We start from the raw sequence: 17,028 nt of genomic DNA, 5'->3' as shown, positions 1-17,028 counted from the left end.
ACGGAGCTAACAGAACCAACTGAATTCCATTCCGGAGTAGTCTTCACATAGTTTCGACTACGATCCAAATCCTAAGGCTTAAACCTTCATTTAGGGATTGAGTGTCCCAAAACACTCCAAAAACCAAAATGAAACTTTCCGGCCTCCCGGCTAGTCACAATAGCAGAAATAGATATGGGAGAAGCAGTAAATAGGGGATCGGGGCTATTACTCTCAAAATGACCGGCCGGGTGGTTACAAATTTCCTCTTCCCGTGTTCCAAAACTCAAAATAATGAAAAATGAGCAAAAACCTCAAAATATATCAAGTTGTTAGGCCTCTCGTATCTGCGCTCCAAAAATGCGCATTTGCGAGCTCGCTTCTACGGCCAAAGCCTCGCATATTCGAGCTTTGAGCCTCATGCTTCTCTCCTCTTCTGTGACCATCACAAGCATATATGAAAGCGCAGGTGTGACAAAACTCTGTAGGCGCGACCTCTCCATGCATGACCAACCTTCGCAGGCGCGCAATCCATCTCGCAGGCGCAACCTTGCACCTGCATACAACTAGCCGCAGGTGCGTCCAAGCTAAAAAACTTGGACCTTCACTGATGTGAACTATCCATTGCAGGTGCGGCCTCCGCACCTTCCTCTGCAAGTGCGAGATGCACCATAAATCAGAAAAGTTCCAGCAATACTAATATGGTCCGAAATCGCCCCGAAACTCACCCAAGTGTCCCAGCAAGTGTCCAATCATACCAACAGGGACAAATACGTTATCCAAACTTATCCCAAAGCTCAAACATCCAAAATAACATCAAAATCAAGAATCGGAGATCAAAATCTATCTCTTAATTTCCAAACTTTCCAACTTCGCCAAATACGTTCGAATCATACTTAAACATTCCGCATTACAACTAAACTTTGCAAACACTTTCATTACAGCCAGATAGGCCCCAAAACCACAATTAGAGTCCATAATAACAAACAACTATTGGTCAAACCTACAAACTCTCTAATTTTTCAAATTGCCAACTTTTGGCAAATGGAGTCAAAACCTCATAGGAATGTCCAAATCACGAACATACTCCTAAGTCAAAACTTACCATACGAACCTATTGGGACCATCAACTCACCAATCTGAGGTTGTCCACTAGGTCAACTCTTACAACTTAAGCTTTCAAAGATGGAACTAAGTGTTCCAATTCACATTCAAACCTTCCAGAAACCAAACCAACCATCCCTGCAAGTCACAACCATTAAACAAATATTCGGAAAGCATCAAATAGGGAAACATGGCTCTAATATACAAAACGACCAGTAGGGTGGTTACATGCGCGGCCCAGTGCACTGCCGCGCACCAACCGCGCACCTGGGCAATTTCATGCACTCTTCTTCGTTCTTCTTTTTAAGCGCGCTAACCTCCTTCGATCCTCAAATGGGATCCCAATTTATTCCATAAGCTTTTACTTGGCCTTCAATGCTCCATATTAGCTCCAAAACACTCCTTAACTTCATCATAGCCCGGAATTGCTCCTGCAAAGCATAAAGTTTTCAATTAGAGCAATTTATTATCATTTAATGCTCAAACATCAATAAAGTTCAGCCAATTTAGAGTGCAAATAGTGGCCAAACTACATAATTATAGCCTACTATCAATACCCCACACTTAAACCATTGCTCGTCCCCGAGCAATCAAACCACACTCTACATAGGCACAACTTCACTAAGCAAATTTCCTAACTCATCACACCAAGAATATTTCATATAGATTAAGCACAATAGTGTAACATCTTCACCTCAAGAGTTGACTCACAAGCACCACGCATTATTCCCAACTTACTCACTTACTCTAACACAGAGGTCAAGAATTACCTTCCTTCATGAATCAAGTGCCTGCTCACAACAAAAGAGATTCGTCCTATAATTAATAAAATTCACGAACAATGAGGAACTTCAAAATAGACAGAATTCACTCACTCTTAGAAACGATATTCATGTGCCACAAAAGATGCTCCATAGGCTTGACCGTAGTGTACTACTCTACTAATCGAGTTCATTCAGTCAAGGATCAAGTAGGACTTTTAACTGATTGTAATGTAGGCTACGGGACGGGTAGGATACATTTGTATAAAAGAGTGACTCAACCTCCCTAAGCACTTTGCTACATACACTTTAGCAGTCAGAACCCCACACTTATGTCAAACCATACTCCACCTTCAAATCAATATACATTAACTCCCAATTATTTAAGCACATCATATCAAGAATCACCACTTATCAAGGAATATATATATATATATATATGTCAAACCATACTCCACCTTCAAATCAATATACATTAACTCCCAATTATTTAAGCACATCATATCAAGAATCACCACTTATCAAGGAATATATATATATATATATATATATATATATATATATATATATATATATATATACACTTTTTTGTTGTTTTTTTTTAATTTCACTTCAAGTGACTCTTACTTTTTCAAAATAGTGCACCTTTCTCCTTATTTCATTAGTTCCACTCAAAAGCCAAACCAACCACCCTCACTTTAACTTTTACCAAGTTCATAACTATTCAAGTGCTCATGCGAGGTTAAAGGGTTCAAATAGATGGCTAATTCAAACAAAAGGGTAAGACTTGTAATGTGGTTGCCAAAGAATCAGGATTGCGGCTCAAAGGGGTTAACTACGATACATAACAATTAGGTGGGTAAAATATACATATCTGGCTCAACAAAGAAATGCCTATATCACTTCCCAGACTGAACAAAACTACTATTTCACTTTGCAAACACACATGGCAAGTTCTAGGCATCACCTGCAATGCACAAAATACAACAAGCCTCACACACATATGGCACATGACTCACTCAAGATTGGATCATCAGAACACTCTAGTCAAAGTACTTAAGCCAAGTTAAGAACATACAATTTAAGGCACTTCTACAAGAGTCAACAACTGAGCCTAAGCGTCGCACTACATCACCCACTATCTTCAAGGCATAACGAAGTTAAGAGACCCTGTTTCCATTTCAGCCCATAGCCCACGGGTTCCTACTTCTTAAAAGATACACCGGTTCAAACGAAACCCTTAGAAAAGAACCGTGGCCCAAAGAAAAACCAAGGGGGAATTGATACACTCCTAACAAAAGAAAATCTTTTTTTTTTCTTCTTCGACTTTAATCTCTCAAGAAAACCGTCGAATGATATCCATCGTCGGGACAAATCGAAACTTTTGATTTTTGTTTGATAACATCCCGATCCCCCGAGCCTTTTATATACCCAATTTACATGTCCCACACCATTCTACCTATAATTTCTATGCCTACAAAGGAAATACAAACTCTATTCTACTCTAACTAAAAAGTTAAGAAGCTAAACTATGAAAGCAATAAAAATTGGGTTCCCTCCAAACAAGCGCCTGATTTAACGTCGCGGCACGACGCATGGCCTCGCTTACTCATTAGCGAGTACAACTTTGGTCTTCTCACGATCAATTATTACTTCCCAATAGTGCTTTACTCTTTGTCCATTCACCAATTAAAGCTCGCAACTCAATTGCACTATAAGGAGTGACTCTCACCACCTCAAAAGGGCCTGACCATCTCGATTTTAACTTCCCAGGAAATAGCCTTAGTTTAGAATTGAACAATAATACCTGTTGGCCTGGCTCGAAGTGACGTGGCTTGATACGCTTGTCATGCCATTTTTTAGTCTTCTCTTTATATAGCTTAGCATTTTCATAAGAGTACATCCTGAACTCATCTAATTCATTCAACTACAGGAGTCTTTTCTCACCCACGGTGTCAAGGTCCATATTCAACTTTTTAATGGCCCAGTATGCTTTGTGTTCAAGTTCAACAGGCAAGTGACATGCCTTTTCATAAACAAGCTTATACGGCGACGCCCCAATTGGCATTTTGTATGTAGTTCTATATTCCCACAAGGCATTATCTAACTTTATCGCTCAATATGTTCTTGTGGCATTCATAGTCTTTGTCAAAATGCTCTTTATTTTGCCTGTTCGACACCTCAGCTTGTCCACTTGTTTGAGGATGATACGCTGTCACAACTCTATGGCGGACCCCATATTTAGCTAGAAGGTTATTCAACAATTGATTGCAAAAATAAGTTCCTTCATCACTTATCAATGCACGTGGAGTCCCAAACCTCGAAAATATGTTCTTTTTCACAAACGCAGCTACCACCATGGCATCATTTATTGGCAATGCGATCGCCTCTACCCATTTTGACATGTAGTCAACTGCTAGCAAAATGTATTTGTTTCCTCTGGATAATGGGAATGGTCCCATGAAATCTATCCCCCATACATAAAAAATCTCAACCTCCAGGATGTTATTCAAAGGCATCTCATGCCTCCTAGTGATTATTCCTGTTCTCTGACATTGCTCACACTTCTTAACAAATGCATGGGCATCCTTGAATAAAGTTGGCCAAAAGAAACCGGATTGTAATACCTTTGCAGCTGTTCTATCTCCTACATGATGGCCCCCATAAGGTGATGCATGACAATCATACAATACTAATTCTGCCTCCTTTTCTAGAATGCATCTCCTCATCAACTAATCAGCACATTGCTTGTACAAATATGGCCCATCCCAATAGTAGAAGTTCACATCATGTAGAAACCTCTTTCTGGCTTCAGATTCAATTTCAAGAGGAAGTACCCCACTCATAAGATAATTCACATAGTCTGCGTACCATGGGGGAGGGTCTTGGGTGGTAGCAAAAAGTTGCTCATCAGGAAATACTTCTTTAATTTGGCCACCCTCCTCCACGTGGTTGTGATTTTCCAGCCTTGATAGATGGTCAGCTACTTGGTTCTCTGTGCCCTTTCGATCTCGTATTTCTACATCAAATTCCTGCAACAATAAAACCCAGTGCATCAATCTAGCCTTGGATTCTTTTTTTGTAAATAAAAACCTGATTGCTGCATGATCGGTATGGACTATGACTTTTGTTCCCACCAAGTATGCCCGAAATTTTTCAAAGGCCCACACAACTCCTTTTCAGTGGTGGTGTAATTCAGTTGTGCATCATCAAGAGTCTTACTCACATAATAGATGGAATAAAACACCTTGTCTTTCCTCTGGCCTATCACTGCCCCAACAGCATGGTCACTCGCATCACACATAAGTTCAAATGGCAAGGACCAATCTGGTGCCACAATAATGGGAGCAGCCACCAACTTCTTTTTGAGTTCTTCAAATGCTTTAAGGCGGGCGTCATCAAAATTGAAAGTTACATCTTTTTCAAGCAACATGCACAAAGGAGTAGCAATTTTAGAAAAATCTTTAATAAAGCGCCGATAGAATCCTGCGTGTCCCAAGAAACTCCGGACACCTTTCACAGAAATAGATGGAGGTAATTTTTCAACTGCCTCCACCTTCGCCTTATCAACTTCAATGCCGCTCTTAGACACTCTGTGACCCAAAACGATGCCTTCCTGCACCATAAAGTGACACTTCTCCCAATTCAATACCAGATTTGTTTCTTCACAACGGGCTAACACCTTGCTCAAATTCTTCAAACAATCTTCATAAGAAGACCCAAAGACTGAAAAATCATCCATAAAAACTTCCACAAATATTTCCACCATATCGGTGAAAATAGCCATCATGCATCTCTGGAAAGTAGCTGGTGCATTACAAAGACCAAACGACATTCGCTTGAAGGTGAAAGTGTCATAAGGACAAGTAAAAGTGGTCTTCTCCTGATCCTTTGGGCATATGACAATCTGATTTGTATCCTGAATAACCATTAAGGAAGCAATAATATTCATGCCCCGCTAATCTGTCCAACATTTGGTCAATGAATGGAAGTGGAAAGTGGTCCTTGCGGGTTGATTTGTTGAGCCTTCTATAATCAATATAGACTCTCCACCCCGTCATAGTGCAAGTAGGAATTAGCTCATTTTTCTCATTCTCAATTACAGTCATCCCTCCCCCCCTTTTGGGCACACATTGAACTTGGCTTACCCAGTTGCTGTCAGAAATAGGAAGGATGATACCTGCATTGAGCAACTTGATTACTTTCTTCTTCACGACCTCTTTCATAATGGGATTTAACCTCCTTTGGTGCTCAACACTAAGGCGGTGTCCATATTCCAAGAAGATTTTATGCATGCAAAACGATGGACCGATTCCCTTGATGTCAGCAATTATCCACCCAATAGCCTTTTTATGCTTGCGAAGGACTCTGAGCAATTTTTCTTCTTTTGTGTTAGTCAAGATGGATAAGATAATCATGGGCAATGTCTCAGAGTTCCCCAAATAAGCATAGCGCAGATGCGCTGGTAGGGGCTTGAGTTCTAGCTTTGGAGCTTATTCAATAGATGGCTTAGGAGGGGTCAGAGTGACAGGCTTGTCCAACTTCTCAAATTTTCCAAACCCATGGACATAACTGCAGGACATATCAAGTACTTGCTCAAATTCTCCCATCATTTCATCTTCGTTGTCTTCTTCATCCCCAATCAAAGCTCGTTCAAGAGGATCTATAGGGGTCATATAAGGCACTAATGATGTAGCATCACTTTTCACCACAGAAATCATGGATAACTCTTCATAGTGGGCTGGCAATCTGAGTGCTTTATATACATTGAATACCTCCACTCAATCTCTTACTCTCATCGTCATCTTTCCTTTACAAACATCAATAATAGCTCGGCCCATGGCTAAAAATGGATGCCCCAAAATAAATAGGACTTCTTGATCAGGCTCGTAGTCCAAGATAATGAAATCAGTAGGGAATATGAAAGAACCCACTTGAACTAACACATCTTCAATCACTCCTTCAGGATGAGCAAGGGAGCACTCAGCCAACTGCAAGATTACCGTTGTTGGGCGTGGCTCACCCAACCCCAACTGTCTGAACACAGATAGCGGCATCAAATTAATGCTCACTCTAAGATCACATAAGGCTCGCTCGACTGTATGCTTACCAATCGAGATTTGGATAGTGAAACTACCCGAATCCTTCAATTTCTGAGGTAGCTTGCTTTGAATTCTTGAGCTACATTCCTCAGTGAGTGCCACAGTCTCGAACTCGGTCAACCTCTTTTTATTTATCACTATGTCCTTGATGTATTTTGCATATTTGGGCACTTCTTGCAAGATGTCTACCAAAGGAATATTAATTTGCACCTGCTTCAAAATATCAAGAAACTTCTTATACGCGGCATTATCCTTCACTTTCTGCAATCTTTGAGGGAAAGGAGGTGGTGGCCTCTCATTAAAAGTCACATGTTTTCTCTTTTTCGATTGGACTTCTTCTAATTATCTCCCATTCCTCAATGAAACAACATTAATGGATGCCTTAGTATTAGCTTCAGTATCACTTGGAAGAGCTCCAACTGGTCTAGTATTTTGGGCACTAGCAAGTTGTCCCACTAGGGGCTCCAAATTTCTCATTGCTGTGGCTTGGGCTTGCTGATCAACCATCAATTTCTTTATCATTTCCTCAAGGTGACTTGTTGAGTTTTCCTGTTGTTCAGAATGAGGTGGTCTATATTGTTGTTGAGGTGCTTATGGTTGGTATTGATTTTGAGCACCTTGATTTCCACCCCAAGAGAAGTTTGGGTGGTTCCTTCAGTTGGGATTGTAAGTGTTCCCCTATTGGTTTGTCTGGCCCCTATTTGCATTACCTACAAAGCAGACAGACTCTGGATTAACTGGGCATAAGTCGTTCGTGTGACGTTCTCCAAATACTTGACAAAACACTTGAACCTGTTGCACTAGTTGAGCTTGTTGCTTGTTAATAACCATGGTCATCTGATTAACTTGGTTGGTCAGTGTAGAAATCTGTGCTGATAATGCCGAGATGACATCTAACTCGAGAACCCCTGCAGATTTTTGCACCGTATGTATGCCCATTTCTCCTTGCCAATCCGGATTGATTTTGGAGAATTTGTTCAATAATGCATATATCTCGTCAAAGCTTTTCTCCAACACTTGACCTCCAGCTGCAACATCTACCACAATTTTTGTTTCAGGATGTAGCCCTTCTATGAAAGTGTGAGCTAACACTTCGTTTGTCTGATTGTGATGAGGACAGTCTCTAAGTAGCCCCTTGAACCTCTCCCAAGCTGAGTATAAAGACTCTCCCGCTTTCTGTTTGAAGGCAACTATCTCACTTCTGATCTTTGTAGTTTTGCATGAAGGGAAGAACCTTACCAGAAATTTCCTTGCCAGATCATTCCATGTTGTAATAGAATTAGCTGGTTCTGCCTTCAGCCATCGCTTTGCTTCACCCAACAGAGAGAATGGAAAAAGTGTGAGCCTTACATAGTCTGGAGTGACCCCGTTAGTGATATAAGTATCACTAATTTCCAAGAAGTTCAGGATATGCTGTTGTGGATCCTCGTGTGGAAGACCCATAAACTGCCCATTCGCATGAAGTAGCTGGATCATGCTCTTTTTTAGCTCAAAGTGCCCAGTGATCCTGGGCTTCATAATGCTGGAGGTGACATTAGCAATGATGGGCATTGCTACCTCCTGAACAACCATATGTTCCTCTGCCATGTTCACAGGAAATTGAACAAGTGCCTGAATATTATTCGTGTCCCTTGCTTCCCTCAACCTCCTATGAAATGTTCTCTCAGGTTCGGGGTCAAAGCCTTGAAGTCGGTCCTGGCTTTTGACCCGTCGCATTCAATCAAAGTTCTTGGGATCAGAGTAAAAATCAAGTAACGTTAGACTTGACGAAATAAACAATGAAAGTAGAAACTAGAAAGTAGTCAATATTCAAGTCCCCGACAACGACGCCAAAATTTGATCAAGCCCAACTATGCCTTATAAAAAGGACTAAGCGGTCGTTGCAAATATAATCTGGTTTACAAGTCCGGAGTCGAATCCCACATGGAATTAATGTACTAATCACAACTTTTAGTTCAGCAAGAATCCAAATAATCAACTTCCAACAAGATAAAATAATGACTTGAGTGTTTATTAACTAATAACAAGGTAATAAAAAGCTATAATTTTATTACTAACAAAGCAATTGTTTTAGACAAGATTAGGAAGATCTAGAGTTACGATTTCCCCTCTTATCGGAATCCTCCCTGCTACGTCTGCTACAAATCCGCCAAGGTATTCTCTACCGATTGTGAGCAATTTAGGTGTTGAAATTCCCTTCCAATTAACTACAACAATTTTCTAAACGTATTCTTCCGAATTACGCTAGCTTGCACTATTTGACCGCTCACTACAGTCGCATCAAGGTTTTGTTATTCCTAAACCCACCTTTAAACCCTCCGTATTGATCCCTCTTATACGTTAGGAGTGATGTTGTTCAAAAACTACCTAAACATATACCTTTTTCCAAGTAATACACACTAAATAGGCATAGCCGATTGAGGGCCCTTCAATCAACCACAATAATCACGTAGTTGAACAAGTAGAGAAAATTCAATGGCGAATTTATATTAAACACAACAAAGATTCATCCTCCACGAGGTTCCATCAAACCCTAGAACAAAGAGTTTAGCTACTCATAATTGTTTTCACAATCACAACATAAGAATTCATCATCAATGATAAAAAAGGGAGAAAGAAAGATAAAACTCGTTTTCGAATCTTTCGTCTCGCTCCTTGCCTGTTCTTGCCTTCAAAGTTCTTCTAAAAACCCAGATACCATCTTTTTGGGCGAGCTGGGCTTCATATAGGTCAAGGATGGTCGCCTCTGGAATTATAATTTTAACCTTGGAATATTTTTTCTCGGAGGGACGTGTGCGGTCGCACACCTGGGCAGGTGACCGCGCATCTGGCCGTGCACTTTGGCCAGTTTCTGCCTAACTTGCGCGGCCCAGTGCGCGGCCGCGCACCAACCGTGCACCTGGGCAATTTCAGGCACTCTTCTTCGTTCTTCTTTTTAAGCGCGCTAACCTCCTTCGATCCTCAAATGGGATCCCAATTTATTCCATAAGATTTTACTTGGCCTTCAATGCTTCATATTAGCTCCAAAACGCTCCTTAACTTCATCATAGCCCGGAATTTCTCCTGCAAAGCATAAAGTTCTCAATCAGAGCAATTTATTATCATTTAACGCTCAAACATCAATAAAGTGCAGCCAATTTAGAGTGCAAATAGTGGCCAAACTACATAATTATAGCCTACTATCATTACATTTCCCCCTCCAAAACAAACATTCATCCTCGAACTAGTTTAGAATCATACCTGGAATGCCAAAAAGATGAGAATATTTGCTCCGCATATTATGCTCGATCTCCCAAGTCAATTTCTAGACCGGTTGACCTCTCCACCGAACCTTTACCGATGCAATCTCTTTCGACCTTAACTTCTTAACCTGCATATCTAGAATGGCCACTATATCTTCCTCATAAGCTAGATTCTTATCCGACTGCACCGAACTGAAATCCAACATATGTGACTTGTCTTCATAATACTTCTGAAACATGAAAACATGAAATATCAAATGAACTCCCAACAAGCTGAGTGACAAAGCATGCTTGTAAGCTACCTCACCAACTATCTCAAAAACCTCAAATAGGTTAATATATCGAGGGCTCAACTTGCCCTTCTTCCCAAATCTCACCACGCCCTTCATAGGCAAAACCCTAAGAAAAACATTCTCATCCTCCATGAATGCCACATCACGAACCTTCCCATATAAGGCCTCATACGGAGCTATCTGGATATTAGACCGGTAGCTATTGTTGTAAGCAAACTCCACCATTAATAGAAGCTAATCCAACTTATATCCAAAATCAATGACACAAGCTCTCAACATATCCTCAAGGATATGAATGGTTCGCTTGGACTACCCATCTCTATGTAGGTGAAATGCAGTGCTAAGCTCTACCCGCATGACCAACTCTCTCTAAACAACTCTCCAAAAGTGCTATGTAAACTACGTACCATGATCCGATATGATAGAAACTAGCACACCATGCAAACAAACAATCTCTCTGATGTAGACTGAGCCAACTTCTCTGAAGTATAGGAAGTCATCACTGAATGAAATGCGCAGACCTAGTCAATCCACAATGACCCAAATATCATCAAACTTCCTTAAAGTCTGTGGCAATCCTATTACAAAGTCCATAGTAATGTGCTCCCACTTCTACTCTGGTATACCGCTGAATCAAACCACCTGGTTTCTGGTGCTCATACTTGACCTACTGACAATTCAAACAACGCGAAACATGTCCAACAATATCCTTCTTCATCCTTCGCCTCCCAATAATGTTATTTTAAGTGACTATTTATCTTTGTAGCACTTGGATGAATAGAACACCACGAACTATGAGCCTTCCCAAGAATCAAATCCCTCTAGCCATCAACATTGAGAACATAAATCCGACCCTAAAGTCACAACACACTATCATCACCAATGATCACCTTCTTAGCACCACCTCGCAACACCGTGTCCTTAAGGATAAGCAAATAGGGATCATCATATTGGCGAGCCTTGATGCGATTAAACAAAAATGACTGCATAACAATACAAGCAAGAACTCTCCTAGGCTCGAAAATACCCAATCACACAAATTTGTTAGCCAATGCCTGAACATCCATAGTCAAAGGCTTCTTCTCAGCTGGAATGAATGCCAAACTCCCCATACTCTTCGCCTTCCTACTCAAAGCATATGTTACAACATTCTCCTTACCCGGATGATACAAGATAAATAATGTCATAATCCTTAAGCAACTCAAGCCACCTTCGCTACCTCAAATTTAAATTATTTTGCTTGAACAAGTGCTGAAGACTTCTATGATCAATGTAGACCTCAGATGGCACACCATACAAGTAATGCCTCCAAATCATGAGTGCGTGCACAATAGCTGCTAACTCCAAATCATAAACTAGATAATTCTTCTCATGGGGATTTGACTGCCATGACACATAAGCAATTATCCTACCACCCTGCATCAACACCGCACCAAGAACAATGCGTGAAGCATCACAATACACTGTGAATGACCCCCGAACATGTGGGCAACACCCGCACTGGGGTTGTAGTCAAAGATGTCTTGATCTTCTGAAAGCTCTCTTCACACTCATCAGACTATCTAAAATGGATACATTTATGAGTCATCTTGGTCAATAGGACTGCAATAGATGAGAACCCATCCACAAAGCGACGATAATAGCCTGTCAAACCCAAGAAACTCCTAATCTCTGTAGCTATAGAAGGTCTATGCAAACTCTGAACCGCCTCAATCTTCTTCAGATCCACCTTAATACCATCACTAGACACCACGTGGCCCAATAATGCTAGAGAATCCAACTAAAACTCACACTTTAAAAATTTAGCATACAACTTCTTGTCCCTCAGAATTTGGAGCACAATCCTCAAATGCTGCTCATGCTCCTCCCTACTACAGGAATACACCAAGATATCATCAATGAATATAATGATAAAAGAGTCCAAATATGGCTGAAACATATTATTCATCAAATGCATGAAAGTTGCCGGGGCATTAATCAAACCAAAGGACATCACCAAGAATTCATAATGCCCATAACGAGTCCTGAAAGTCGTCTTAGAGATGTCCGAAACCTTAACCTTCAACTGGTGATAACCCAATCTTAAATCAATCTACGAGAATATTTTGGCACCCTGAAGTTGATCAAACAAATTACGAGGTAATGGATAATTTTTCTTAATAGTGACCTTGTTCAGCTGCCTATAATTAATGTAGATCCTCATAGAGCCATTCATTTTCTTCAAAAATAACACCGGTGCATGACAAGTAGATACATTAGGTGTGATGAATCACTTATCCAACAACTCCTGCAACCGCTCCTTTAATTTCTTCAACTCAGCTAGAGCCATGCGATACGGTGAAATAGATATGGGTTGAGTGCCTGATACCAAATCAATATCCCTATCTAGTAGCATGCCCGGTAGGTCAATAGAAAACACATCTAAAAACTCCCTCAACACTTGGATTGAATCAACAGTGGGAGTGTCAACACTAGTATCTTTAACAAAAGCCAGATACGCCAAGCACCCCTTCTCAATCATCCATTGAGACTTCAGAAATAAAATCACCCTACTAAGGGTGTGACCAAGCGAACCCCTCCGTTCATACCTTGGCAATCCCGACATAGCCAACATTACTGTCTTAGGATGACAATCAAGAATAACATGATAGATAACCAATAACAAACATCACATCAAAATCTGCCATATTCAGCACTAGAAGATCAACCCTAATCTCATAACCCCCAATAGTAACCATACAAGATCGATATACATGATCCACCATAATATAATCACCAACGGGTGTGGATACATGAACATGAATATCAAGAGAACCATGAGGCATATCTAAGTAAGGAGCAAAATATGATGACACATATGAATAAGTAGACCCCGGATCAAACAACACATAAGCATCTCTATAATCAACCGAAATCATACATGTAATCACTACATCTGAGGCTACCACCTCGGGTCTAACCGAAAAAGTGTAGCAACTAGCCTGACCACCACCAACCTGGACCCCTTTTCTTGGGAACCCTTTAGCTGCCTGACCTCTCCCTCTAGCTGACTGGGCATCGGATGAAGCAACTGGGGCGGGGACTACAGATTAAGAAATCTGCGGAGCTGCTCCTCTAGCAAGTCTGGGCAATACCTCCTCATATGGACATGCTCTCCGTACTCATAATAACCCTTAGCTGATAGAGGCTGTTAAACCTGAATCTACCCTTGATGACCCGAATACCCACTAGAAGAACCCTGAACAAACAAAGCATTGTACGAACTCACTGGGAAGGCACTAAAATATGATGGAACTGGAGTGCTAAAAGATCATCGAGACACTGCACCCCTGCCTACATGCTGTGTAGAATAAGCTGGTCTACCATGATGGCCTTTACCAAACTCATCCCTATATCCTGATGAGGTACTACTGAAACTACCAGAACGACGAGGCCTTTTATACCTCATCATAGCCTCTCTCCCCTGAATACGAATACGATCGATCCTCCGAGCTATATCCATAGCATGGTCCAAATCTCTAACTCTCGAGCCATAGTAATCTTGATGCCATAAGTCAATCCCTTGATGAATCGCCTCACCTTCTCTGCCTCGATGGTGTTAACACCCAATTTTGGCTCACCGTATTTAAAAATTAATATCAACAAGCTTTCTTGTCCTTAATAGTAAAATATAATATTTTTGTTCATTTTTAGCTTTAATACAATTTATTGATAATTATCCTTTTTTTTGTTGTAAAATACGAGAATTTTTATCATTTTATTGCAATTAGTTAAATACTACTATTTTATGCATTTTTTTGAATTTCAAAATAATTTATTGATAATTGTCCTATTTTTCAAATACTAAGATTTCCTATAAACTTATTGTCCTTGGATAATAACTAATAGATTAAAGAGTCTTTGAGTGGACAAAAGGGTTTAATTTAATATCCAATGGGTTCAAAGGGGGTTAATTTGCACTATTTATGAAGTTTTAAGGGGTCAATTTTAAAAGGGGATCAAATTTTATTCAAAGGGTTTTAACCCTAAATTGCTTTCCCCCCCCCCCCTCCTCTCTCTATCTATCTCATTTTATGGAAGATTAGCCGTCTCTATCCCTTGGCCACTGCTGGCACCGGAAAAATACTGGTCGGCCACCTCAACATCGACCCTCCCCCCTTTCATTTTTCTTTCCTGTTCCTCCCTTCTCCCACTCTCCTTTTCTTCAACAGCGGACGACCCTACTATTTTTTCCCTCCATGCCACTACTGTTGTTCACGCAGTCGCTATCAGATTTGACCACTGGTTGGCGACTGCTACCAGTACCACCACCACCGACTTGGCAGAACCAACAATCCCATATGATCTTTGCTCTTCTTTCTCTTTTCTTTTGTATCTTTCTTGCATGTTATAGACATACGAATCCGAAACTTCCCCTTGCTAGAAAAGTAAACCACGCCAGAGTTTATTTTTTTTAAAACTGACCGAAAACTGCCATCACCGGTGACCCCTCTTTTGTGTTGTTTCATCACTGTTCTTGGTGGTATCTGGTGTCGCTCCAAACTGGCCTTGTCTCCATTTTTTGTAGTGATTCCATCATGAATTCGCTGGTTCTCGGGTCTCTTGACACTGTATTTGTTTGACTGATATTATACCCATTATTAAATTGATGATATTGTTATAAAATAAAGACTGTAAAGTAAATAAATCGAAGACAAGTATAGAGGGAGATTGATATTTTTATTCACCTTCAAACTGTTGTCCATAATGAACTGAAAACTCCTTTATTTATAGAAGAAATGAAGCAACTGCGAGGCTTTTCAGGAAGCAGCTGCAAGGCTTTTCTTTAGCTGCTTGTAAGCTATCTGCATGAGCTGCTTGCAACCTGCCTGTTTAATAAGAAGTTGTTGCAAATCATTTCATTGAGTTGCTTGCAACCTGCCTGCATGAGCTGTTTGTAAGTTGTCTGCATGAGCTGCTTGCAACCTGCCTGTTTAATAAGAAGCTGCTGCAAATCATTTTATTGAGTTACTTGCAACCTGCCTGAATCAGCTGCTTGTAGATAAACTTCAACAGAGTACTAAATGGATAATCTTCTTCAGAAAGATTATCTATAGCGGAGTAATGAATTAACATCCACAATATAATATTTTCATAACACTCCCCCTTGGATGTTCAATTAAAGATATTGTGCCTCGTTAAAACCTTACTAGGAAAAACCCAGTAGGAAAAATCCTAGTGAAGGAAAAAGAGTACACATATTTAGTAATACGCAATTCTAGTTGCCTCATTAAAAACCTTATAAGGAAAACCCTGTGGGAAAAACCTTAGTAAGGGAAAAAGAGTACAACGCGTATTTTACTCCCCCTGATGAAAACTTTGTTTCAAATATTTGAGTCTCCGCATTATAATTTTGTATATTATTTTCTCAAAAGTTGAAGTTGGCAAAGATTTAGTGAACAAATCTGTTGGATTGTCACTTGAACGGGTTTGTTGCACATTGATGTCACCATTTTTCTAAAAATCATGTGTATAGAATAATTTTGGTGAAATGTGCTTCGTTCTATCTACTTTTATAAATCCTCCCTTTAATTGGGCTATGCATGCAGTATTGTCTTCGCATAAAATTATGGATCTTTTATCACATTCTAACCATATTTTTCTTGAATAAAATGAATCACTGATCTCAACCATACGCATTCCCTACTTTCTTCATGAATAGTTATTATCTCAGCATGATTTGAAGAAGTAGCAACAATTGATTGCTTTGTGGAGTGCCATGATATGATAATACCTCCACATGTAAACATATACCCGATTTGAGATCAAACTTTATGGGGATAGGATAAATAACATGCATCTGCATAACCAATATGATCTGCACCATCTATGTTAGCATTAGCAAGATACATAAGTGCACCAATTGCACTGACATAGAGTATTTCAGGACCAAGGAGTTCCTCATCCTCTTATGGAGGTCAGAACGGATCCTTATTCACTTTAATTGATCGAACACCCATTTGGTGTACTTAATGGGTGCGCTTTGTCCATGTAAAAGCGTTTTAAGATATTTTCTGTATAGACAGATTGATGGATAAAGATCCCGTCTGCTAAATATTCAATTTGTAGACTAAGATAAAGTTTTTCCCTTTGGAGCTCTTCTGGAGTTCTTATGAGATTTATGGCATTAACATAAACAACACGTATAACAAACTCTGATGTTGTTTTCTTTGTAAAAACGCATGGACAAATGCCATCATTTATATAATCTTCATTCATCAATTATTCACTAAGGCGATTATACCATATGCGCCCAGATTGCTTTAAACCGTACAAAGATCTTTGTAATCTGATTGAATATATTTTCCGAGATTTTGAATTTGCTTCAGGTATTTTAAATCCTTCAGGGATCTTCATATAGAATTAATCAAATGAGTCATATAGGTTATGATTTACATTTAAATGGCATGACATCTTTAGGTGTCTGGACTACAGGTCCGATCCTCACAATCTTTTACAATATTGTGCACTATATTGTATCAAATATATCGTCGACGATCATTTCGTA

The 17,028-nt window shown here is 40.0% G+C and overlaps 2 protein-coding genes and 1 non-coding gene across 3 annotated transcripts; 1 reads left to right on the top strand and 2 right to left on the bottom strand.

Annotated features, from left to right (window-relative positions):
* Window positions 1–4,576: 4,576 nt before the first annotated feature.
* LOC142175247 (uncharacterized) lies at window positions 4,577–6,262 on the bottom strand. Its single transcript, XM_075241829.1, has 4 exons — window positions 5,993–6,262; window positions 5,664–5,763; window positions 5,092–5,261; window positions 4,577–4,876 (listed from the first exon to the last, which is right to left on the bottom strand). The coding sequence occupies exons 1-4, from the start codon at window positions 6,260–6,262 to the stop codon at window positions 4,577–4,579; spliced, it is 840 nt and encodes a 279-aa protein (XP_075097930.1).
* Window positions 6,263–6,337: 75 nt separating this feature from the next.
* On the bottom strand, window positions 6,338–8,662 carry LOC142175246 (uncharacterized). The gene is made up of 4 exons (XM_075241828.1): window positions 7,969–8,662; window positions 7,657–7,854; window positions 6,789–7,284; window positions 6,338–6,593 (listed from the first exon to the last, which is right to left on the bottom strand). Exons 1-4 carry the CDS (start codon window positions 8,660–8,662, stop codon window positions 6,338–6,340), a joined length of 1,644 nt encoding a protein of 547 aa, XP_075097929.1.
* Window positions 8,051–8,155, top strand: LOC142175648 (small nucleolar RNA R71). The gene has a single exon (XR_012704742.1). It is a non-coding gene; the product is annotated as a small nucleolar RNA R71 (small nucleolar RNA).
* Window positions 8,663–17,028: the final 8,366 nt, after the last annotated feature.

Source organism: Nicotiana tabacum, chromosome 21 (genome assembly GCF_000715075.1).
Source record: "Nicotiana tabacum cultivar K326 chromosome 21, ASM71507v2, whole genome shotgun sequence".
In the NCBI taxonomy this organism is placed as follows: domain Eukaryota; kingdom Viridiplantae; phylum Streptophyta; class Magnoliopsida; order Solanales; family Solanaceae; genus Nicotiana; species Nicotiana tabacum.
This window is presented reverse-complemented; position numbering and strand designations above follow the sequence as displayed.